Source organism: Electrophorus electricus, chromosome 8 (genome assembly GCF_041902795.1).
Source record: "Electrophorus electricus isolate QZ-2024a chromosome 8, ASM4190279v1, whole genome shotgun sequence".
NCBI classification, from domain to species: Eukaryota; Metazoa; Chordata; class Actinopteri; order Gymnotiformes; family Gymnotidae; genus Electrophorus; species Electrophorus electricus.
The window spans coordinates 30,068,060-30,093,059 of record NC_137504.1 but is presented as its reverse complement, the minus strand read 5'-3'; the positions used below and the strand labels follow the sequence as shown (position 1 = coordinate 30,093,059).

The 25,000-nt window shown below is 43.7% G+C and overlaps 3 protein-coding genes across 9 annotated transcripts; all 3 read left to right on the top strand.

Annotated features, from left to right (window-relative positions):
* Window positions 1-57: 57 nt before the first annotated feature.
* On the top strand, window positions 58-4,313 carry fdxacb1 (ferredoxin-fold anticodon binding domain containing 1). 3 transcript variants are annotated; one of them, XM_081719032.1, is made up of 6 exons: window positions 58-179; window positions 778-994; window positions 1,318-1,474; window positions 1,611-1,814; window positions 1,931-2,089; window positions 2,476-4,313. In XM_081719032.1, the coding sequence occupies exons 2-6, from the start codon at window positions 820-822 to the stop codon at window positions 3,530-3,532; spliced, it is 1,752 nt and encodes a 583-aa protein (XP_081575158.1). In that variant the 5' UTR covers window positions 58-179; window positions 778-819; the 3' UTR covers window positions 3,533-4,313. The 3 variants fall into 3 exon arrangements, with proteins under 3 accessions (XP_081575158.1, XP_081575157.1, XP_026887633.3); XM_081719031.1 differs by lacking the exon at window positions 58-179 and adding an exon at window positions 186-514; XM_027031832.3 differs by lacking the exon at window positions 58-179 and having other exon boundaries at window positions 186-994.
* Window positions 4,314-4,454: 141 nt separating this feature from the next.
* alg9 (ALG9 alpha-1,2-mannosyltransferase) lies at window positions 4,455-13,708 on the top strand. Of its 5 annotated transcripts, none has more exons than XR_003412189.3 (16): window positions 4,455-4,821; window positions 5,446-5,581; window positions 5,793-5,927; window positions 7,367-7,437; window positions 7,593-7,681; window positions 7,852-7,987; window positions 8,385-8,472; window positions 8,674-8,779; window positions 8,937-9,059; window positions 9,177-9,331; window positions 9,473-9,602; window positions 9,840-9,987; window positions 10,272-10,401; window positions 10,807-10,937; window positions 11,655-11,894; window positions 12,180-13,708. XR_003412189.3 is itself a non-coding variant. In XM_027031839.3 (15 exons), the coding sequence occupies exons 1-15, from the start codon at window positions 4,622-4,624 to the stop codon at window positions 11,776-11,778; spliced, it is 1,902 nt and encodes a 633-aa protein (XP_026887640.2). In that variant the 5' UTR covers window positions 4,455-4,621; the 3' UTR covers window positions 11,779-13,708. The 5 variants fall into 5 exon arrangements, 3 of the variants coding, with proteins under 3 accessions (XP_026887640.2, XP_081575155.1, XP_081575156.1); XR_014124847.1 differs by having other exon boundaries at window positions 12,041-13,708; XM_027031839.3 differs by having other exon boundaries at window positions 11,655-13,708.
* A 2,083-nt stretch (window positions 13,709-15,791) lies between these two features.
* ppp2r1ba (protein phosphatase 2, regulatory subunit A, beta a) lies at window positions 15,792-24,711 on the top strand. The gene is made up of 15 exons (XM_027031830.3): window positions 15,792-15,932; window positions 17,288-17,378; window positions 17,483-17,583; window positions 17,689-17,921; window positions 18,479-18,626; window positions 18,991-19,146; window positions 19,708-19,822; window positions 19,946-20,016; window positions 20,926-21,060; window positions 21,491-21,664; window positions 21,960-22,020; window positions 22,618-22,772; window positions 23,018-23,160; window positions 23,245-23,336; window positions 23,438-24,711. The coding sequence occupies exons 1-15, from the start codon at window positions 15,855-15,857 to the stop codon at window positions 23,452-23,454; spliced, it is 1,770 nt and encodes a 589-aa protein (XP_026887631.1). The 5' UTR covers window positions 15,792-15,854; the 3' UTR covers window positions 23,455-24,711.
* Window positions 24,712-25,000: the final 289 nt, after the last annotated feature.

Here is a 25,000-nt window from a genome sequence, read left to right as displayed (position 1 = left end):
AAGCTCCACATACTCCTAATGTCATTTCATTGGCCTAAATCTAATTGACGTTTCAACGTGGTGTCGATGTTTTATTTCCGATGCCGAAAAGGAGGCAACATAAAAACAACTGACTAAATTATTTAACTACAATGCGTATGGGATTTATTTACATGGTCCTGACTTTGACTATGCGCTATGTAAGTACTTTATCTCAGTTTAATAAAATGCGCACTCTTGGTTCTTGATGGTTTCCCCCGGACTGCTTTGACTGTTACTCCTCAACTGAATTTTAAAAAATTATTTGCTAGCTATTGGATTACTTATGAGTATTTTAAGTCAGTTGCAGAGTATGTTTCTGGTGAAGATATGGTTTTTGACATATGTTGTTCGGACACCGTCTACAGTTTGCAGTTCTACATCCCCAGGGAATGAAACTTAGATCATGGGTAGCAAGCCTTGCTTCGTATTTGCATTTGCCCTCTGTCCTGTATCGGCTTATTACGCAACTGGACTATAAAACAAAGATCTGCTGGTATGAAAACCGTTCTCCATTCTTTTGTATTGATAATCAAATGTCATGGGTAAGTCATCAAAACGCTGGCAGAGGTTTGCATTATGTTAAATAATGGATTATTTGACTACGTTCAACCTGTGCCGTGGCGTGGAGGTGATGTTGATCCACTTCTAAGGTTTAAGTACAGGTATCGCATAATTGTAAACCCGCTCTCTTTACGAACCTAAAATGCCATGCTTATAAAATCTTGTGATCGGGAAAGTTTTACGCTTTTGATAAAGTGGCAGCCGAGTGATCCGAGGGAGATCTGCTAGCGAAATACAATGTCCAAGATGCAAGAAGTGCTCCTAGTTGGAGAAGGCAACTTCTCCTTTTCGGCTGCTCTCTCTGAGACCGCGGGGAACGACGTACGAATCACGGCCACGTGTGTTCAGACCGAGGTGCGAGCGCTCGCCCAGGAAAACGCCGCGAACAACCTCCGGCGACTCCGGGACAGAGGTTAGGCTTCTTCGCAGTGTTGAATCGTGCTTTCTGTTCCAAGTGTTAACGAAAAGACGTTTCGACACGTACGTTTACGCTTGTTTTCATTTATAAGCTTAGACTGTGTCCAATTTGTAAGTGATTTAGCAAATAATTCTTTCCACTCATGGTGTCATTACCCAGTGGATTTATGCTTGTGGCCAAGGGAGAATATAGACCGATAGACCGAGAGTTGGTCGCTATGAAGCGGCTAACTAAATAGCCTTCTCGATCTCCCAGCTGCAGGTTGTGGGTAGGATGAAAGACAAAACATAGACCTGTGTGTGCGTGTGTTCTCGCAGGATCTACGATACTTTTTGAGGTGGACTGCACGCGTTTAAAGGAGCACGAACACATTCGGCACCAGCGTTACGACTGCATCATCTTCAATTTCCCACACTGCGGTCGTAAAAGCGGAGTCCAGAAGAACCGGACGCTCTTGGCTAAATTCTTTGTTAGGTAACTGAAACCCTCTCAAGTCTGGGTGTTTATATAAACTGCGTGTTACACAAGAGTAGCCCAGTAGTGCAGGCCTAAACACAATCGACCGTTTCCATTACCGACACTAATTTAAAAGGTTGCTCGCCTCTTTTAGCTCAGCTGAAGTACTTGATGACAGCGGGGAGGTGCACGTGACTCTGTGCAACGGCCAGGGCGGCACACCACGCGACAATCCAATGAGAGAGTGGCACAATAGCTGGCAGGTAGTTGCCATGGCAGCAGAGGCAGGCCTCATCCTCAGCGAGGTCCGCCCCTTTGACGGTGATAAATGTCAAGGTTACCGATGCACAGGTTACAAGTAAGGAGTTGCTTTCTAAAGGAACAGACATATTTCAGTTCATGATGACTATTGATTTCTTTGAAGTGATGATGGTTGGGATGCCTCTTAACTCATTACACACTTACTTTCTACAGGAGTCAGGACAAAGGTTTTCATGTAGATGGGGCTCTGAACCATATTTTCACTCGTAGCCTGCCATACGCCATGCCAGAGAAGATTAAAATTGAAACAATAATGGGGAAAGAGACCATTACATATGAGCTTCCAGAGGAGCTAAATGAATATGTGAACAGGTACATGTGCTAATCCATTAATACATCTCTACTCCACTTTGAAGGTTTAGATAAAAAAAAAATCCATTTGCATTATTAAGATGAATCCTAATCAGATCTTTGCTCAAACAGGTATTCTGATGGATATTTTTAAGGGTAGGGATAAATCCCAACTTCTGGGTTGTTCATGTGCTGTGGATGCACTTTAAGAGGAGTAGAACCCACATTACACTGCTGGTGGCAGGGATACACAAAATGTATCCATTTAACTGGCCAACCTGGCTGTTCACTTATGGGTGTTTTTAGATTTTGTTTCTTTCAGACAAAAATTAATAATAATGCTTAGCATAACTGTTTTTGTATGAGCTGTAACACTTCATTGCTGTTGACCCATCTTCATTTATCAGGGACTTCCTTGGCCAGCAGTCACGCCATCCTGTAAAACTCGTGCTGGAGCAGTTTCTTAGAGAGGTCAAATCTTTGTGGCCTGTGTGCATAGTGAGCGGTAGCTTCCCAGAGCTGGTCAGCTGCCGGCAGGAACAGCTTGGGACCTGCGATTCGAACCTCACTCCCCCAGATGTCTACTGGATCAAACAGACGGAAATGCAGCCCCTCAGCTGGCGCAAAGGCAGGGACAGAGACTACGGGTCAGCAGAGAGTGTGGCAAACTCCAGCGGCAGCTACTGCTTGCGGCCTTCACTGCTGTTGCACGTGCAGGAGATCGTGCAGAGCAAGGACTTCAGCCCGGGGACGCTTCATGCCCTGAGCGGCCTTGTCTTCCACAGAGTCCCCATCTCGCACAGCCAATCACCCATCCTCCACCAGCTCCTTCTGGTGGGAGCTCTGCCCTCTGAACAGTTGCCCCTTCTGAGCCTCAGGAACTGCTTGGAAGGATTGCTCTTGCCTTATGATGCCTCCTACAAGGAAGAGAGGCTGGGGGAGGAGTGCCGCGTGACTATCCACTCCCAGGATCTGCAGGAATTGGGCAGGATAGCATCTGTGCCCATGGCAGGCTCTGAGGGATGGGGCTCCCTCCAGTTCTGTGTGGTGCTGCTTGACCTGGACCATCTGGCTGCTCTGACCTTTGCGGTGCCCGAGTGGCGCCTGCTCTGGAGCACCGACCCACGCTTCCTGGCATTCTTTGAACAGCGCCCACTGCCAGGGCCCTTCCGCCCGTTCTCGCTGCACCCACCAATTTACAGGCATGATGTTAGCTTCTGGGTGGAGCCAGATGCCTTCGATGAGTTGGACTTCCATGCTGCAGTGCGGGTGGCCACAGGGGGTGCTGTGAAGGACGTGCAGCTAGTGGACCGCTTCCGACACCCGCACATGGGCCACGCTAGCCTGTGCTACCGGCTAACATACCAGTCACCCGACCGTGCACTATCCCGCAGTCAGGTCCTGGAACTGCAAAACCAGCTGCGCAGACTTCTGCCTCTTCGTCTGCAGGTCACCCTCAGGTAATCGTCAGAAGAGGGCGATCCAAAGGCACTATGTTTATATTTCAAATCAACCATGGTTATGCTCCAGATATTCCAAAATCTGTTTGTTTTAACATGTAAATAATGTTTTAAAAGACCAGTTTTGTGATCTTTGAGCAAAATGAGATAACAGGACTTTCTTAAGACTGTGAAATGCTGAAAGGCAGACCTCTACCTTGATACCTTTCCTTACATCAGTCCTCAGGCGTGTACAACTGTGACATTTTCATTTTTGTACTACCAACATCTTCACGGTTGGTATAGTGACGTATGGTTAAAATAGTCTCTGTTAATGCACGTGATTGGCTTTGTCAGTGAATGAGGAGGAATGTGAGGATTAGAATCTTGGTGTTCTAATTTAAAGGGGAAAAAAAGTTTAAAAATTTATTTAAATTATTTAAATTATTTAAATTTATAATATGCAAGTTGGAGTTGAGTTTTCATTTTGCTGACATCGCAACCCATGTGACCAGCAGTAATTTTGTAATAATCAGCTGATTCCTATTAACTGTACCTATTGAGTAACATAGTCATGTACTTTTAAGTTCCCTTTAATAACAGTTACTTTTTGGAAGATCTTAGCAGAAGGCTAATGCTGCATAATTAGAGATGTTTATGCTGAATAACTACATTTCTTAGTCAGAAGAGACTTTGAGTTATTAATAAGATCATTTGTTGAGATTTAGTTTAATTAATTAATTTATGACCAAAAAGTGTACATTGAATGTCCTGCTATACAAAATAATAAAATTTTACCTTTGGAATAGTCTCCATTTGAAATCGAATTATTATGCTTTTAATTTATAATTGTAGTAACTGGGACTGCTTATGTTATGTGCCAGTATTCAGCATGGTATGGTTTCGGAATGTGAATGGCCGGTCCCCACTGTTTAGTTACAGCCAGTGTCCCGGGGACACGTCCCTACTATAGGACCTTTAAGTGCACTTCTGAGTTAAATGTATATGGTATAAGAACGAGTGCAGTTAATCGATATAGATTTTTGGCAGGATAAAAGAACTTTAGCTCAAATTTCGAGGCGGTGTAACGTGTCGTTACATTCCCCAATCAAATATGGCCGAATGCGGTAAACTGAAGGTAATCGTGAAAGGGCTGCCAGTAGAAAACATGGCGACCAAGGCAGTCCGTCAGCGAAATAGACGGGGAAGCAAACAAGATTCTAGCAACGCGAACACTTCAGCTGTCAGTGAAAGCCGAATCGCAAAGGACGAAAAGGGTGTCGATGACAGTAAATCAAATGATCTACGAAATGAGTGAGTAACGAAAAATAGTCTGTTTGTCGTTGAACATGAATTATTTTGATTGACAGGACTGTGCTAGCTTGCTAGTAATGTGTAATGATGTGTCCTAGCTAGCTAGTAACCTACCAAACTCCGAAAACGCACACTTCGCTCTGAAACTTGCTCAAAGTCAAAGAGCTGCATATCGTAGCTATTTGTTTATTCGATAAGTCATTCCTCACTCTCAAATTCTCAAATCTCTCTAGGATTGTTAATTTCACTGGTAGCGCGGCTATTTCATTCATTCATTCATTCTGTCACAGCCTAGCTTGTAGTATACTTCCCGTGAGACCATGTCACAGTCCTTTATTTTATTAATTTACCAGTTTGTACATTAAAAATTACATGTAAAATAACATAAATAATGTAGGTACTTGGAAATCTTAGATGGGCGCGCACACATCGTAGCTAGAACGATGAATTTTCCTTTATAGTACGCGTCAGTTAAAACGCGTTACAATAAAAATACAACGCTTATCCGATACAAAAGACACGCTCTAGAGATCCCCTGCGTTGTTAGCTAGCAAACTACACTGGTTGATTCTTAAGAGTTTCTCCAGATATCACCTCCTATGCTCCACCCGTATACCATTTCAGGTCGTCCAGCAAGGCAGGGCAGGTGTGGGCCCCTGAGGGCTCCACGGCCTTTAAGTGTCTGGTGTCAGCCCGTTTCTGTGCAGCCTTGCTCAGCAACATCTCGGACTGCGACGAGACCTTCAACTACTGGGAGCCAGTAAGCTGATCTGGCCAATCCCAACTTGGCCTTGCACCTGGCCTTTCTCTACTTCACGTAAAAGTCCCTCTACCGAGCTGGTTTTAAGTTAGCACATGGAGACTTTTGGTTTGTTTGATGGGTCAAAATGTATGGCTGAGATAAACTAGACCATACATTAATTTTCGGTTTGTATATGACATTATGAAGCATTTTTCTCCATTTTTTTCAGACTCATTACCTGTTGTATGGGAAAGGCATGCAGACGTGGGAGTACTCTCCAGCTTATGCCATTCGCTCCTATGCCTACCTGTGGCTCCATGCCCTACCTACTTGCTTTCATGCCAAGATTTTGCAGACCAACAAGGTGAACGAAATGGGCCTTTGTTTGTATCCCGGTGTGACATGCCCCACATACCGCAAGCCTTCTCTCTGTTCTGTTATGTCCAGTTATATGATCTGAATATGATCTGCTGTTTGGGTCTGTGACATTTTACAGAAGTCAAAGAGCCCATATTCTTCTTTTATTCTGTTTCATATTTTCCCTGTTTTCAACTTGCAAAGTTTGTGAGGCTTTATGTTCCAAAGCCAGTGATCATTTTTATTCAACAATTTTCCCAACTCTCTTTATCCCTGTTTCTGCACCTTAAAGACGGATATAAGATAAATGAGCTCTGTTTTGATTGACTGCCATGTACTGTGCCTGAATCCAAAAGCCCTCATGCTGCATCCAAGATCAAGTGGGAAATGGGATGTTTCTGACTCCCAAGCAGGAAAAATCTATTTGAACAGCCAGTCATCTCATAATTCCTACACAGAAAGTCAGGTGTGGGTTTTGTTTTGTTTTTTTGGTTTTTTTGAGAACTCCAACTTCTGATTTGAGATTCTGTTATAACACTTCAAAATGGCAGTGCTCACAGTAAAAAAGTAAGAACAACAAATAATGCTTTTTTTTTTTTTTTTTTTTTTTTTTTTTTTTTTTTTTTTTTTTTTTACTTTTAAGCACTTTTTCAAGTTTCAGATTATATATGAAATCACAAACTACTGGTTGGTACTTTGGTAATTTTCTGCAAGATTTCTTTGAACAAAGTGATGTCACAATTTTTGGAGCAGTTGATGATGTATTATCGAAATGTCTTAACAAATAAAAAAACATGTAAATGTTTTAAGTACGAATTTCCAAGTTGGAAAAATTAGAGCTCCCAGTTGTCAAGAATGTAGCATCTGAGCTATAACGTACCTGAGCACACCAGTGTATGTGGGCAGGGCTGCACTGCTTTGTGCTAAATAGGTAGAGATATGAAAATGAGTTTGTTCTTTTTTGACATGAGAGATTTCAAAACAAGCTGTTTTTGCAGCTTAGATTTTATGTATGGACTAGGGAAGTGAATGGTGTGTTTTGAAACATAAACAATATTTACATATTAATTCAAAATTATTTTTCATGACAGCAAGGGAAGTTCAATTTTCCATGATGGAGGATCTTTAAAACTTAGTTTCACATATTGTTGTGGTTACTTCAGATTGCATGGTCTGTATTTATAATTAAGGTATTGTCATTGATTTTATCATCCCGTTAGGCCATGAAAATGCAATACTTGATCTGTGGAAAACAAAAATCGCCTGAGAAGTAGATGAACTGATGTCCAGTTGAACCTGTGGAGCTAAACAGAGTGAAGGATAGCACAGTTTGGAAGCTTCTTTGCCAGGCAGTTTCAGCTCTAACATCATTGTCTATTTGAATTTAGCTTTCTGCTCATTTTACATGACCCATTTGCTATGGTGCTGACTCCCATTTCGTTTCAGGTCCTGGTGTTTTATTTCCTCCGCTGTGTGCTGGCGTTCACGTGTTGCGTATGTGAGCTGTACTTCTACAAGTGAGTGTGACATGCTGTACGCTGTTTGACTTTGTACGTAGCAGCAATGTCTTGGATGGGTTTTTCTGTATTTACTTGCCACTGGTTTGGCTGTGATGATACTGTATCAGGCTGTGATGATACTGTATCAGGCTGTGATTTCCTGTTAACTGAAGGGCTGTGTGCAAGAAGTTTGGCCTGCACGTCGGTCGCCTCACGCTGGCCTTCTTGGTCCTAAGTGCGGGAATGTTTTGCTCCTCTGCAGGTGTGTTTGGCAAACATAAACACATTAAACCCAGTAAACTACATCTACGATGGAGGTTAATTATGAATTGGTGAGAGAGAATTTTAGTGCCATGATGATGCAAGGATATAGAAATGTTGTACTCGAGATGCATTTGTGTTCGTGCGTGCGTGTGTTCATTATCCTTTCAGCGTTTCTGCCCAGTACTTTCTGCATGTACAGCACATTGGTTGCTATGACTGGCTGGTTCCAGGGTTGGTCCAGCCTGGCAGTCCTGGGCATTGCCGCAGGGACCATCGTGGGCTGGCCCTTCAGTGCCCTGCTTGGGTGAGCTCCGGACAGCAGACTCCCTGTCCCTTCTGCACAGCTTTGATGTTGAGAAACTGAAGCAGGAATAAGTAGATTTGTTGGGGAGGAAAAAAGCAGACATTTGCAATTTGCATTTGGACTATTCAATGGTTTGCACCAGAAAGAACTTTGACACAAAAAATATGAAATATATAATGAAATAATGATGAGTTCAAACAGTAATTTACACTAAGCGTTTTGCATGTTGTCAGTACAATGCATACAATATTCAAATAGTTTCTTATTTATTGTTGATTTAATAAAATACAAAGCCTAACAGTGAAGGTATTCTTATAACATTTGAAGGTGATTCTGCTGTAATGCTTTTCTGAACAAACCTGTATGATTGATTGTTTTTTGTTTTTTTCTTGTGCAGAATACCCATTGCTTTTGACCTACTGCTGGTGAAGAGAAAGTGGAAAAGTTTCATAACATGGGCAGTAGTGGCCCTAGTGCTCTTTCTGGTAAGGATCCTGAGATGGTTCTCTCCACCACCTCATACCTATATGGCTTGCTCAGTGCTGTGTGGCTGACAGTCATGAGAGGCTACTCCTTCCATGGATAGGAAGTGTTCCAGGTTTAAATTAATTTCTTCTTTAGTACTGGTAGAAATTTGACACTCTGAAAAGTTGATGCTGTTCTGTGACCATGTATGTTCCTCACAGGTTCCTGTTGTGGTGGTGGACACTTATTATTATGGCAAGGTTGTAGTTGCTCCTCTCAATATAATACTCTACAATGTCTTCACTCCTCATGGGCCAGATCTCTATGGTGAGCGCCTTTTAATATCCCCCCATGCATTGTTTGTTATGAAATGAGATCAAAATGGACAGCAAAGAAAAGATCTTCATTTATACCTCCTTTACTTATGAATGTGACATGAAGAAGTCATAATGAAACAGATTATTTTTCATTCTGATTCTTGTAGGTACTGAGCCATGGCACTACTATTTTGTTAATGGTTTCCTCAACTTTAACATCGTGTTTGTGTTGGCCCTGTTTTCCCTTCCTCTCACGGCACTTATGGAGGCTCTGCTTCTTAGGTTCAACGGTGAGTAAGGTGAGAGAGTGAGGGAGAGAGAGATGGATGTGTAAACTGTTTTGCCCTGTGATGTACATTTCCTGAGTGAACTCTAAATCCCATGGTTGCTTCATCGCATGGCTGCAGTGCAGAACCTTGGCCGCCCCTATTGGCTGACCCTGTCACCCATGTACCTGTGGATGGTCATTTTCTTCACCCGCCCCCACAAGGAGGAACGCTTTCTTTTCCCTATCTACCCCCTCATCTGCCTGTCTGGTGCTGTGGCCCTCTCCTCCCTCCAGGTAATATGGCACAGTCTGACATTATCCTAAGCAGTCCCAGCTACCTCAACAAAACCCTTTACTTGAGTTTTTGTAGATTATGTTTCCTCGGCGCTATAAGCTTGACGTGTGTGTGTTTGTGTGTGTGTGCGCTCCTGGCAGAAGTGCTACCACTTCATGTTCCAGCGTTATCGTTTGGAGCACTACACCATCTCTTCCAGCTGGCTGGCCCTGAGCTCTGTGCTGCTGTTTGCTGTCCTCTCCCTCTCCCGCTCGGTCGCTCTCTTCCGAGGTGAATCTGCCGTACCGTCACCACTGCCACACCGTTGCCATCTTTGCAGCTGTTCCCCTGCATCATTTCAACCCTCCTCTCGTCTTTGGTGTTCACAACCTTGTTGGACACACTTTTCATCCCAAAGCCTAAGTGTCTCCTCAAATGTTTGCGCTCGTATCCCATGGTCTCATAAACCTGCACATTTTTTATTCATTTGTTCTTTTTTTGGGGGTTTGGCCTGGCGGCTTCTTGCAGGTTATCACGCGCCACTGGATTTGTATCCTGAGTTCCACCGCCTCGCCAGAGAGCCGGGCATGCACACGGTGCCCGAGGGCCGGCCTGTGAGCGTCTGTGTGGGCAAGGAGTGGCACCGCTTCCCCAGCAGCTTCCTGCTGCCCAACAAGTCAGTGTGACCTTTTTTTTTTTTTTTTTTTTTTTTTTTCCTTGTTCTCACCCATTTGTTTTTTTGTTTTTCTGCTTTTGATTCTTTGGTTCTATTTGTCTTTTTCATTTGTTTGTTTCTTTCCTTCTTTCTTTTTTCCTTCAGTTCTCTCCTGTTTTTCTTTCTTTTTTGTTTACTTCCTGTTCTCATGTTTTTTTTTTCTTTGTTTCTTTCTGTACTCACCTGTTTGTTTTTGTTTGTTTGTTTGTTTGTTCGTTCATGTATTTGTCTGCCCGTTGCACCAGTTGGCAGCTGCAGTTCATCCAGTCTGAGTTCCGGGGGCAGCTGCCCAGGCAGTTTGCCGCAGGCCCTGATGCTACACGCGTCCTCCCTACCGACATGAACGACCAGAACCGGGAAGAGCCGTCCCGATATGTGAGTGGGCCCCTCAGCCCCGTTCTCGCTTAGAGTGCCATCTACTGATAGAGAACACTATGCTAGATTTGGGAAAGTGCTGTGTGAAGAGGTCTAAAATACAAGACAGTATTATCATCAGTATTATCATACAGTAGTGATCTGTGTTGTTATACATGACAGTATTTGAACAGTATTATAATACATGGTACTACCACAACACAGTGTGAAGTTTCTTCATGTATAACAGCTCAGTGTACAGTGTCTTAAGTATTTTTTTCAGTAATTTCCTCCAGGCAAGGATTTAATTTCTCTTTTTTTGGGGTTCATTGGCAGTGAATACTTAATATATTGTAAAAGCACTGTGTGGCAGAGGGGCCTATGGGTGTGACTGTTGGTGGGCCGGTGGGACACTCTCGCCCCCAGGTGGAATTAAAGCAGTGCCACTACCTGGTGGACCTGGCCACTGATGCCGAGTCCCCACGCGAGCCTCGCTACACTGCCAACAAAGATGAGTGGAGCGTCATCGCAGAGAAACCCTTCCTGGACTCCTCAAAGTAAGCCTTTAAGGAAAGGGTGTGCAGGGGGGTGGTGAGAGAGCGAGCCTGTGGTTGTGTTCATTTTTCTGCTCAGGTGGTTCGAGCAGTCTGAAAGTATACTCGGGCAAATGTGTTGTTTTAGATGCCGTGTCTCATGGAGAAGTTAAAGTAGCTCTCCACAGTACAAGCTAAGTTTGAAATAAATTAATTTGGAAAGTGTCAGGTTCCCATGATTTGGCTGACTGCTGATGTTTTTATAGATGCAGGCATGGGGGTGGGTAGCTTTCTAAATTGTTGATCTCTCTCTGAATCTTACTCACAGTTGTGTTACTTTAGGTTTAATATTAAATCCTGCTGAGGTGTCATTTCATGTAGCCTTTGATATTAACTACTGTAGTGGCTGCCCTTGTCCAACAGATGGCGATCTAGTCCAGCATTAGAGTTCCATGACATCATCACTTAGGGGAGTGTCTGGTCTGTACAACCATTCCTGCTGGGTGACTGGCCTGGCCCATGGCCTTGCCGTCTGGAAATGTCTTTCACCTAGCTTACACCATTCTAGTAAATACATTTGTCACAGAGTCCAACACAGCAGGAGGCACTGCAATAATAGGCAATCAACAGGCCTCCCGTAGAACTAGGCAGACTGTAGTCCGGCCTCATGTTCCATGTACCTATGTGTCTGCAGAGCCCAAGAGATTAGGCATCTGCCTCTAACATGTCTGTCTTCCACAGGTCGTCTAGGTTCTTCAGGGCGTTCTTCGTCCCATTCCTGTCTGAGCAGCACACCACCTACAGCAGATATGTAATCCTTAAACCCCGGCGGACAAAACATGGCCGAAAGCAAACACCAGGCTGACCCGTTGTCTCTTCACCTTGTGGTGTTTTTTTGTTTGTTTGTTTTTGTTTTTGTTCCCCTACTTTCACATTCCTTCATGGCTTCTTCCTCCATCAGTTTCAGTTCATGACTAGAAGGTGAGCAAGAACCTGATGTTTTGTGATGTCATGTCTTGTCCTGCCTTCACTGTCCACCTTCTTCTGAATTCTGTGTGCTCACACGTGTGCATTTGAGCAAAAGCAACAAACCATGCAGTGTCTAACCATATTATGTCTACCACTAGCTGCCCTGATCATTGCTACTGACCCCCTCAGCTCCACTCCCTTCTCAACCATGCCTCCTCCCATTATGCACCACTGCTGACAATCTCGACCTACTGGCCTCTTCCGTACTCTTATGACTAAAGGATCTTTATTCTGCAGCCCCCTTTAAGGAGATCTCCTTGTTCACCAGGCCGGGCATGTGCATCCCCGCAATCTTGGCCTGATGTCAGACTGATGAACCGAACTCGGCAGGTCTTGGACCTTGCCACTGGTCTCAGCTGCCATCTGTGTTCACCCAGCTGGCACTGGCGCTCCAGGGAGCCCCGCCCTCCCTGGATCCCAGTGCATATGCACCCTTGCCATACCCTACTGCGACTTCACCAAACTGGCAACATCAACAGTGTGTCAGGTTCCTCCAGTCGCGCTGGCTGACCATAATTTGGCGTCCATGGAGAGTGGATGATGAGCGAGGGTCTGATGCTCGAGTGGTTCACATGATGTTGTCTTGTCCTCAATAAGAGTCATGTCAGTGTTGTGTTTCATGGAGTCTAATAAAGAGTATCTTGATGAGCATGGTGAGCAAAGACTGTTCCTCGAACTGATGAACACCAGGTGCTAATGTGTGAATATCTCTGTTTTCTTCTCTGTAACAGTCGATTTTATGGATTAGGGAAACAAATCTTGTCAGCATAAAGTGTTTATAGTGCTGACATTTGAGTATTTTTTACAATAATAGGTCACCCAGCATTCTAAAATGGCAAAGGATACATGAAAATTGGATTGGAGCCAACTAGAATAATACTGTCGCCTATTAGGTTACATTTGTAGTTAGCATTAGTGTTAGCATTGTTCCTTTAAGTTCTAGAGTTCTTTTAAGATCTAGTGAAATGTCACTTCCATGAGATGCCTGAGTGCTACTGAATAAACGTGTTTGTCACTGATTAACAGCCCTCCCTCTTTGTTGGTTCTAGAGGAAAGATTGGCCTAATGATTCACTACTGTCACTTAGACATAAATATGCAAAATTTGCTTGGAAGTGCATGTATGTAAACATGCACAAGCCTTTCTGTGTGGGTGGGGGGGGGGATGCATACATTTGGGATTGGGGATTATTAAGATGTACACAACGATGACACATTAAGCCCTGTGACACTACAGGGATCTGGGATCCTTTTCAAATCCTGCCGTTATCACTGTAGCCAGTGACGCAGGTGCCCTTTTGCAACATGGAGGGAAAAAATTTTCCAGCCCATGGCCCTTGCTGTTTGTTTCTGCCAGAATAATTTACTGCCTTTAGTGGAGGGACCCTCTCCAAATATGTGCATATACCAATAGTTGTTTTATGATTTGACTCAGGTCACGTGTTTAATCTAGCATAGCTCTGGACAATGTCATAACTGTTTTTATTATGTAATTCCTTTGTCTACTCACTGTACGACTGTGGATGACACAAGGCATTCTGGGTATAAACAGGTTTTGCTGATGAGAAATGTGTATGGGGTGAAGTTTTATGAATAGTGGCTAGATTACTTCCACATGTTTCTTTGCATACTTTCCTGACATTCTCATAACAATGTTATAGTATTAATATGACCCTTCTGGCATGACACGCCCACTTTTTGCAGTAACTGAAGTGCTTATGTTGGGAGTAGGACATCACAATAAATCCATTACTTGCAGTTATTAAATGAGTTGCTGATCCACGTTTGTCACTTTATCTCTTGTCCTTTCCAAAGGGGCCTTCCAGAAACACTTGTGTGTCAATAACAGTATAAAAACATCTTAAAGTAAACATCTTATTCAAAAATATGAATATGGTGGTGATGAGGAATTGCCTTTTCAGTCCTCCAAGCCTGTCAGGTTGTTGAATGTAGCTTTGTCTGAGGTCAAATTACTAAATCATTAGTAGCTCAGTGGTCCTTTACTTTGGCCAAGCAGAGCACCACTGACCTCCTCTGAGACGTGCAGTGGGTTCAGGAGGTCAGAGAGGTCACCAAGACGAATTAAGTGTATTGTGTCATTTGCTCATGAGCTTGTCCTCAAAGGATCAGCCACCTGGCTCTGTTGGTGTGAATCAGCGCAGCCCCAGGAATTACTCTAGGCCTCGAGCTGTTAAGATACTGGTTGTATTGTTTGTGTCACATGGGACTTTGGAGACCTTCCTTGGGTCCCTTGTAATCTGACCCACTGTGTTCTTTTGAGCTTTGGGTAAAGCCTGTTTTTGCTATGCTGATCCTGGGACCCAGTTTCCTCAACCTAAACTTTTATCTTTGTCACTATTGTGGGACCGGCAAAGTAGCCCTTACAACCATGTGGAAGGGCAACTAAAACCAGAGTGTGAGTTGATGTGTAATAATTCATTTTTAAAAATCATCAAATGAAAGCAAGCATAGCAACCTGAATAATGGATTTCAGTATGTTTTAATTGGGTGAAAATTAGCAAATGAATGGCTGACAGATGGCCCACATAAATTCTTGTCTGGATATTTTAAATGGGTCTATGATCCATTTGTTTTATGTGACCTCCTGGTTTCATTTGATGGATGTGGCATCTTAGGCTCATGAACAGGTTTCACACTGTGTTTATTACTTTGCATATGGGAAAGAATGAAAAACAATCAGCTGTCAGAACATATAACCTTCTTATGTGCACACTGCACTTGGCACCAACCATAATTTGTCATATGGCTCACAGGATATTCCCTAGAAAGGCATACACAAGAGCTTTAATTTTAAGGTTTCTTTTTATTCATGCACCCTGCAACATTGAGATCTGTTAATCAAACTTATAGGGCAGACCATTGCAAGTTAGAAAATGAATCAGCTATATGGACAAAAGTAATGTTCTACTAGTCTAAACATAAGGAGAGAGAGGTTTGGAAAGAAAAACCCTTGAACTCCAGACCAGGTTTATTTGTAACATGTACCTTTTTCAAGTTTGTACATTGTTTTGTATTTGTCCCCACTAAGGCAAAAAAAAAAGTGTTTTGGAACCTCCGAGGTGTTAGCAGAACTAACAGTCTGTATAGTCGTGGATGGACAATCAGAGGGCCAGATTTATACAAAAATGAAAATTTTAAAGAAAAAAGGGACTTTGAGATTCAAAGCCACCCGATTCATTCCTAAAACACGGCACAGACCTTGTCATTATAACAACATATAAAAAAAATGTTAGTCATGCAATTTGAACTGTCTGAACTGAAAATAAAACACATATTGCCCAAATTTAAAATTGTGAAGTAAATGAGGCTAATGCGCAGTCAGGCATCGGCTTTTAATAGACAATGCATATTTAGACCAATCGCGGACCCTGAGGCAAACCTACAGTAGACCGCTTTATTGCCAAAGTGCAAAACGATAGCGGACAATGCGTCAGGGAAAGAACTCTGTTTCCTCTATTAGACGGACAGCATCTCAATATGTTATCTGTGGCTTCTGTAAGATATGTTTGCTGTAGCTTGGCTTACTACACTTAAAATGTATTTACTTATTTTAAAATCGTATTCTTCAGCCAGGTTTAGCGTTGACATAGCTTCATATAACCCATGTGTATATATGAAATAAATATGCTGAAGATCACAGTGTTCGTTGATTTGGCTGAAAAACATATTAATTCATACGAGAAACACTATGTCCTAAATTGTAGCATACAATTTGTTCTTATTTAGAATCACAGGTCTTAGAAATTACGAAGTTTATTGGGACTGCTGTTGCGAAGGAGCGCGCAGGTCTACCATCCAATCGGCGTGTTTTGCGCCTGTCTCGAGGTCTGAGATAGACTCCTGTGAGGAAACCCCGTAGTCGGACGCAGCACCAACCGTAACCTGATTCAAGATGGCGGGAGCTGACGGTGATGACTCTCTTTACCCCATTGCGGTACTTATTGATGAATTAAGGAATGAAGATGTTCAGGTACGTGTTCGGGCATTTTAAAACCTAAATTGTTAAGTCTGAAGTTAAGGTTGAACTAATGTGTGGTCACGTTACTGTTACTCAGGCCTGTCCCATAGCTAAGATAACGTTATATATTTCTGTCTGCTACATAGCTAGCACTGGCTAAGATAGCTAGCTTGGTCAGCTATCTACAGCTACATTATACGGCATTTAGTAGCTAGCTAGCAGTGCTAAATGGTTATTCACAACAAAAACAGAGTCTTTGGGTTCAGTAATAGGGATGTTTAGTAGTTTTATTAGTTTGTCTTGAATTTTAAGATAATGATTCAGGCCAGGTTCTTGTGATTGCTAACCTTGACTAGCTTTCCAGCTATGCTTAAGATTATGAATTGATGACACACTAGCTAAAGAACTGACTTTTTATTCTAGCTAGCTATCTTAGCTGGTTTGTTATCTTTTTATAAACTAAATGGACAGTGGTCAAAACTTCATGGCACCTAGTTAGCCAGCTAATTTATTTTGTTAACCGAACATCTAGCTGCAAGCACAACATCCATACTGAATCACTGCAGGAACTGTTTTCGCAATCTCATCTGTAAATGGTGAGGAAAAGTAAGTTAGATAAATGCCTAGGTGTCTAACTACATTAAACTGAATAAACAAGCAATTTAACGTTTCATTCTACTGATGTAATTCCAAATTGTCAGAGAGTTAGCTAGTTTTCTTAAACTTAACAGGCCTTATACCTTTCATTGCTATTGAGTGTTCACCCCTTTCATAGGAGTGTGTGTGTGTGTGTGTGTGTGTGTGTGTGTGTGTGTGTGTGTGTGTGTGTGTGTGTATGTGTATACACACACACACACACACACACCGTGTTCTTTAGCTGAGCCTATCGCAGGAAATATAAATCTGCCCGAAGGCAACGTGAAAAGTTCATGGACATTTTTTTATTTTTTTTTGTATTTACAATTGTCAACACAATTGTACATTTCCTTGAGAACACAAGGACTTACAAAAATTGCATTCACTGTGCCATAAGAAATGTCAGTGACTTTTTTTTTTTAGCAGTTAACTATATGTAATGTGTTAGCCACACAGTACACTAACGTTATTTAAACATGATTCAAATTACCGTGTTTCAGGTTACCATAAAAACTTTGAACCATGAAAACTGAGTGATTATTCATTCTTCAAGGTGCATAGATAAGTCAGAATGTAATGTGCTTCCATCTATTATCAGGACATGTGGCTCGCTCACTCACTCAGCAGCCATTCATTGTTGCTTGTTTGGGTTCACTAGGTGGAACATGGCTTAATTGTGGCATAGTTTGGTTTAGTATTTTAACAGCTCTGTGTATGTTCCTAAAAAACAGTTGCGGCTGAATAGCATTAAGAAGCTCTCAACAATTGCCCTGGCTCTGGGTGTGGAGAGGACACGCACTGAGCTCCTTCCCTTCCTCACAGGTAGGCTCTTTATGAGTTATGTAACTTACCCAGAAATCTTATCAGACTTTGGCCTCACGTCAGCATGAATTGTCATGGTTAATTTTGTGCCCTGTCATGACCAGATACTATCTACGATGAGGACGAAGTGCTTCTTGCCCTTGCCGAGCAGCTGGGCAACTTCACCATGCTGGTCGGAGGTCCCGAATACGTCCACTGCCTCCTTGTAAGCCCTAAACCCTGGCATTTGCCAGGTCAAAACATGTAGCTTTTCTCCACCAAGTCTTATCTGATTGTCACCCCCACAATTCCTTTCCCCTCTGTCCCACAGCCACCCCTGGAGAGCCTTGCTACGGTGGAGGAGACGGTGGTGCGTGACAAGGCGGTGGAGTCGCTGCGCAAGATCTCGCATGAGCACTCGCCCGTGGACCTGGAGGTGCACTTTGAGCCACTGGTGAAGCGGCTGGCCAGCGGCGACTGGTTCACCTCGCGCACCTCTGCCTGCGGCCTCTTCAGCGTCTGCTACCCGCGCGTGTCCAGTACCGTCAAGGCTGAGATCCGCCAGTCAGTTGGCCTTCCACCCCCCACCCTTTGTTCTTGATAGCAACATGCTTCTCACGCTTAGGTGACCTGTATTAAATCTGCAATCCGTGCCACTATCTAAAACGGTCATGGCTATGTCACGTTTGTGTAAGACAGAGGACTGTCACACTTTGGCAGTGATGACATTGACAGCAGTGTTTAGTGTTTCCTCTGCTCTGACACACTACTTCAGCTGTTAATTGCCTTAAAAGATAAATAAGATGAGAGAAAGCAGAGTGCTTTGACTCTCTGAGAACGCAGTTTGAAACATTTGCTGCACTATATTCCATTGCATTTTTTTTACTATCTCTACATCCTTATCTGCAGCTACAGCTATCTGTTTCGTGTCTCGCAATATGATGCTTATAGACACTAGTTTCATCTTCTGGAACATCATAAGCACTTTGTTTGCACAGCTGATAAAAGACTTCTGTCCTAAACATGTAGAGGTCCTTCATCAGTCATGCAAGCAAAGTGCTTTGTGCTTCTGAATATACTAGTTGTCAAACACTTAACACAATCATGAAATTCTGTCCCAGACACTTCCGGAACCTGTGCTCTGATGACACCCCTATGGTGCGTCGTGCAGCGGCCTCCAAGCTGGGCGAGTTTGCCAAGGTGCTGGAGCTAGACTACGTCAAGAGCGACATCATCTCCCTCTTCACGGCGCTGGCTTCTGATGAACAGGTCAGGCCATCGCACCTTCCTGTGTGCACTCTGCACAAGTGGCAGGATGTGTGGCAGTTAATCTCAGCACCTCTGCGAATGACTGCCCCTTAGTTGTGTGTCGTTCATAAGCCCAGGCTGACTTGACTGACATGTTTTTGGCCAAGGCCGTTGCCTTTCATGTGGAGAACCACATAGTGGGACACGCAAGCCAGCTTGAGGTTAAAGGAGTATGTCACCCAGCATGCTAATAAGCTTTACAGTAAATGAAAATCATTGGGGTTGGCTATCTTAACACAGGTTAAGTCACATTAGTGATTAGCAGTTTGAGCATGTCTGCATGTGTAGCAGTTCTGCTGAGCTCAGGTGGTGGTGATGATTGCAGGATTCTGTGCGCCTCCTGGCTGTGGAAGCATGTGTGAGCATTGCCACACTGCTGCCCCAGGAGGACCTCGAGACGCTGGTGATGCCCACCCTGCGCCAGGCTGCCGAGGACAAGTCCTGGAGGGTGCGCTACATGGTGGCTGACAAGTTCTCTGAGGTAAGGGGCGAGAGTGGAAAGCATTGGCCTCGACTTGTTTAGATGGTGATTATAACGCATCAAAAAATCTGATTCAGTTTAACCATTTTGGCATGATTACAAATTATTTAAAAAGGAAATGCACAAATATGTACAAATGGATAAAGCGGGAATGGTAAATTTATAGATGAGGGACATGCATGACTCGCCATGAAAGCGTCTTCTCTAATGCATTCTCCTTGTAGTGCCATCGGCATGCATAAGGCATTGCTTCAAAGACGCTCGGGATTTGCATGATGTTGACTCTTGACCATGTTGAATCGATTTTAATGCCAAACGACCAGCTGCTAGACCAGGCTATATTTGCAGCAGTTAAAGGCTGCTGAACCTCCTCATGATTTATTTTGTATTCCCATTATGTAATGCATAACTTACTGATCCTTTCTTGATGCACCTATGGTCTGTTGCTTATTAGCAATAATTAATGGTCTTTGTGATTATTATTATTATTAATAGAAATAGTAGTGACTATACAGTAATAGTAATTGCTGGTGTTTTAATGGATGTTTTCTGTGAATTCAGTTACAAAAGGCAGTTGGTCCAGAAATCACCAAGAATGACCTTGTACCAGCTTTCCAGAATCTTCTCAAAGACTGTGAGGCTGAGGTGCGGGCTGCTGCCGCCAATAAGGTCAAAGGTGAATCTAAGAACCAGTTAACCTGACTCTTAACTAAAGTTAACTAAGATTAACTGCCCATAAATCAAAGTTTCTATTGTAGCTGTTTTGTTTTTATCTTTTTCTTTTTCTTTTCGCCATCAGAATTCTGTGAAAATTTACCGGAAGACAGCCGAGAGACGATCATCATGACTCACATTCTTCCCTGCGTCAAGGTACATTACTCATCCACTAACACAGTAACTGGATCCCTTCTGTATACTACCAGATTCATGTTTCTGATTTTACCTGTTCCACCCCTGAGTTTTGTACTTTTGTGATTCTGTAGGCCTTATGCTGACAGATTCTTAACCCCCTCCCTGCGATTCACAGCTTATTCATCACTCCCAAAGCTGTACATTGTGTGCTATTAGCTCAGGAAGCTGGAGCTGTCTCTTGGTCCTCTGGCAAGCACAACGCTCACTCCCATTCTGCATCTGTGCCCAGGTTTAAGCGGCTATGGTCGAGATCAAATAAGTCTGGCATACGCCGCCTCAGCCCTGACCTTCTGTTAACATGGCAAGTGCAGACCAAACTGTTGGCAAAAACGTGGGTGACAGCATTTGACAGGCTGATAGCTGCTGCTGTTGTAGCTGCTGCCTCATCTTTCCCAGTCTGCTGGTAACGGCAGCCACTGCCAGTTCCCACATAGCTCATGTTGACTCATGGCACTGTAGCAGTACGTCAGATCTTTTGTGGGATTGATGGAAGGGATTAGGTGCCTCTTGTATGCCTCTTGTGTGATTCACTCTCAAATGCCAATATCAGAATAAGAAATTAGACTCCGTGCTATTGTTTAAGTAAAAAGCCTGAACAAAGTTTGGGTGGATGCACCATCAGAGAGCACCTGAGCCAATGCTTCCTGTGGTCCCTCGTCCCCACTGATGAGCTCCATGGTACAGTAGTATTCATAGTTACAATTAAAACGGATGAATTCTGTAATTACAGGGTTTATATTATTTTATTTAGTCCTAATGACTCCTGCAATTTGAGTTGTGGGGTTTGTTCACGTTGGATTTTATACAGATGTCATATCTCATTAACGCCCCTGAGGTGTGTGTGTGTGTGTGTGTGTGTGTTGGTAGGAACTGGTTTCAGACACAAATCAGCATGTCAAATCAGCACTGGCCTCTGTGATCATGGGCTTATCGACCATCCTGGGCAAGGACAACACCATCGAGCATCTGCTTCCTCTCTTCCTGGCCCAGCTCAAAGATGAGGTAGGGAGCTCGGATCCCTGTGTGCATGCACGTACTTGACCTGGACCAGGCCTCTGGGTGGTGATCTGCGTCATCTTCCAGCATGTTGTTATAACTGCTTACTTTGATCCTGCTGCTCGCAGGAAGCCTTGAAGTGAGGGATGAATAGGCGAGTGCACTGCACTTTTCTCCTGTTTCATCTCTCTTTTCCACTCTCTGGCCAGCACACCTGCATTGCTCGTTCTTCTTAACCGGGTCTTTGAAGGCACAGACCACCTTGCTGACTGAATTGCGAAATAGAATAAAAGCTGCTCTAACTTCTCAGAAGACTCCAAGCTACTTTTGTTGGCTTGGTTCATTTTCCATAATTATTGTAACCCATGTCCCCTCTTATGTTCTCAGCAGATACTACACATGAGCTCTCTTAACCCCACACCCCCTTCCCCTCCAGTGTCCAGAGGTGCGTCTGAACATAATCTCAAACCTGGACTGCGTGAATGAGGTCATCGGCATCCGCCAGCTCTCCCAGTCCCTTCTACCCGCCATCGTGGAGCTGGCCGAGGACGCCAAGTGGCGAGTCCGGCTGGCCATCATCGAGTACATGCCCCTCCTGGCAGGCCAGCTTGTGAGTCCTGCTCCCCTCTGCCCCACTGCTGTCTTCAGTCGATATGGCCAATCCTGATGCCAGACTTTCCATCAGCGTAATCTTGCACATTAAAGGCAAAGGCCTTTAATGACAGCTGTGATGGTCACTTATGTTAATTTGGTGTCTGTGAGTGAATTGATGTTTGGTGCCGCTCGCCTGGAGAGGGGCAGTTGAACTGGGCCGACCCCTCCATGTAGGCTCCGCTCCTACACCTTGTATTGATCACGGCAGTCTGACTCGTGAGTTTGACCGCTTCTCCCCCTGTCCTCTGCAGGGAGTGGAGTTCTTTGATGAGAAGCTGAATTCCTTGTGCATGGCGTGGCTGGTCGACCATGGTATGTCCTCTCCACTGACCTCTGTTCATGCATATTCATGACACCGCTGACTGTTTCTTTGTGGCTTCCTGTAGACCTGTGGCAACCTTGGTCGCTTCCTACCTGCTATTAAGTACTCCAGTTGGTGTTCTGAAGATTGAACATTAAAGATTGCATCCATTCCCTGTCATTTGAAAATGTGCTTCAGGAGTAGTGATTGCCCCTACAGATGCATTCTGAATTTGGGCAGGGTGGTGGTAGTAGTAACCGATGATGATTGTTGTTGGTGATTTGTTAATTAATTAATAATTATTACTGTTAATAATAATAATAATAATAATAATAATTATAATTATAATAATAATATTATTATTATTATTATTATTATTAATAGATAAAAGTAGTGATAATTATAATAAACGATAAATTACAATTATATATTGCATTTCAGTGAATCAGTCACTGAGATATACGACACAGAAGACCCTGTAATTGCGTTGCCAGCTGGCATTTCCCCCCCCAAAGCTTATTTTGCCTAGGCTGTATATTCATTGCAATAAATGGAATAGCAGTCACACATCCTCAGTTTAATGTATAATGCACTCTTGTGCTCTGTAGTCTACGCCATCAGAGAGGCGGCCACCTGCAACCTCACAAAGCTGGTGGAGAAGTTTGGAGCGGAGTGGGCTCAGAACACCATCGTGCCCAAAGTACTGGGCATGGCCAATGACCCCAACTACCTGCACCGGATGACCACTCTCTTTTGCATCAACGTGAGTCCCTGCTCCCTCTCCACAGTTGCTGTGGCAGTGACTCAAAGCTGGGGGAGTTTAAGCAGTTTAAGATGTCTGTTTAGTGACCCGTGTGGCTCTGATGAAAACGTGGGCAGAATGTGAGTGATGTTTGAAGTGAGCAGGCCTCCTGTGTCTTCTGTCACACACCCAATTACTGCCCCTCGAGCAGATGCAAGCTCGTTTACATAAGCATTCTTGGTGGGCGTGCGTGCGGCTTTTTTCAGGCCCTGTCGGAGGCATGCGGCCAGGAGATCACTACCAAGCACATGCTCCCTGTCGTCCTCAAGATGTCCAACGACCAGGTGGCCAACGTGCGCTTCAATGTGGCCAAGTCCCTGCAGAAGATCGGCCCCGTTCTGGACAGCAAGTACGTGTGTGATGTAAAAGCTTAAAAAAAATGGGCACGCATAAAAACAGCAGACTCATCAGGGCCTTTTTTTCTCTCTCTCAGCTCTCTGCAGACTGAGGTGAAGCCAGTTCTGGAGAAACTAGCTGCAGACCAAGACATAGATGTCAAATACTTCGCCCAAGAAGCCATTAGCGGTAAGTGGCCAGTCCACCACAGTCAGGATCCTATATGCAACTTGCCAGAGTGTTGGCATCGTAGCCTCTACTGATGGTTGTGTTCTCCTTCTCTTCTCTAGTTCTTGCCCTGGCCTAATGGAGCACCTGCTGCCCTCATTACCCATGTTACTCTGACCATCATCCTGGATCATTCAATGGACTGTTTATAGGAAAGGATGCTTGTTATGTTTGGCATTCTTGTATAGAGGTGTTGGAAAGGAAACTTTTGCTTTGTTTAGGCTTGTTAGAAAATCTCTCTCTCTCTCTCTCTCTCTCTCTCAAAAAGCCGTGAATGATCCTGAATACTTCACCCTTCGTTCCAATTGTATGAACGTATACTTTTGACACACCACCAACCTCTCCCTACTACATACATACACTATTTTCATATTTTATTAATTTGCCCTCTTCACTTGCTAACACCTTCCCCCATTGGCAGCACTTTTAGATGTCGTCTTATTACTTGGTGAACTTATCTGAGAATTACTTATCTGAAAGATAGTGCAAGGTTCCAAATGATGTACACGACTGTCTTTTAGAGGGTAGTCATCATGATGATGATCATCGTGGTAAATTGGAGGTCACAGTTATAACTATATCCTTTCTAGTTCCTTTGTGCCATGAACACAAGCACAGGGCCAGGAAATACTCACTGAGTTGGCATGGCTTGCCCTGTGCATGTTGAATGTCTGGACTTCCCATTGCTGACCACAGTTTGCATTTAGCTTCTGTGTTCCCTTCTCAAGTGGCTGCTAATCCTCGACAGGTTCTTGAAAACATTGGCTGCAATATGTCCATCCCATACCATTCATATTCCAGCTCTGCAGTAGAGCCCTGATAGAAGGCTTGTGCTGAATGGGACCACTACAGATGATGTCTTGTAACGGTCATAACCGTTCAGACGGTCAAGGATGGTAGTCCTCTCTGTTTTTCTTTCAGGGCACACACAGCTGTTCTGTGCCATCAGTTACACCATACGTCTTCATAGATGATTTTTTTTTTTTTTTTTTCCCCCCCTCTCATTGTAGTTTGGGTTTGTTCATGTTGGACAGATTTGAGTGAGACCTTTGTACGTTGTTCTCAAGCTTCTGCATGAGTCCCTATTGCTCAGAGGTAAACTGCACTGTGGCAGGCAGACCCTCCTTAGCAACAGAACGGCCGTTGTGGATCATCGAGCCCGCCCTCTAGGCCATTTGTTCCCTAATAATGCTCTGCCAGCGCTCTCATTCTCCCAAGCTTCTGACAGCAGACAGTAGTCCCTTTTGTTGTTGTGATTGTGCTTTTGGTTTTATATGAACCCACACTCCCCTCTGTCGAGGGGAGATTCAATAAAGAACCCGACAACCCAAATTTACCTTTGGTCTCGGAGCCTCCTTTAACACTGTATATTTTCCCCAAAACTTCAGTCTAAACACATTGAATGAACTTCTCCAGTGCTGGGTGATGAAGAAAAGTGATATGTTCAGTGTTGCTTTTTCTGTCACAATGAAACACCATGCAGCTTTTATGCAAGTACACAACACTTCTGACTTCAGCTTAGGAGTTATTTTCCTTCTACCAATCTTGTCACACTGCTGAATGGCTTGTTTTACAATGGATTCATTTATTTAAATTTGACAATACATAAGAGCCCTGATCAGACC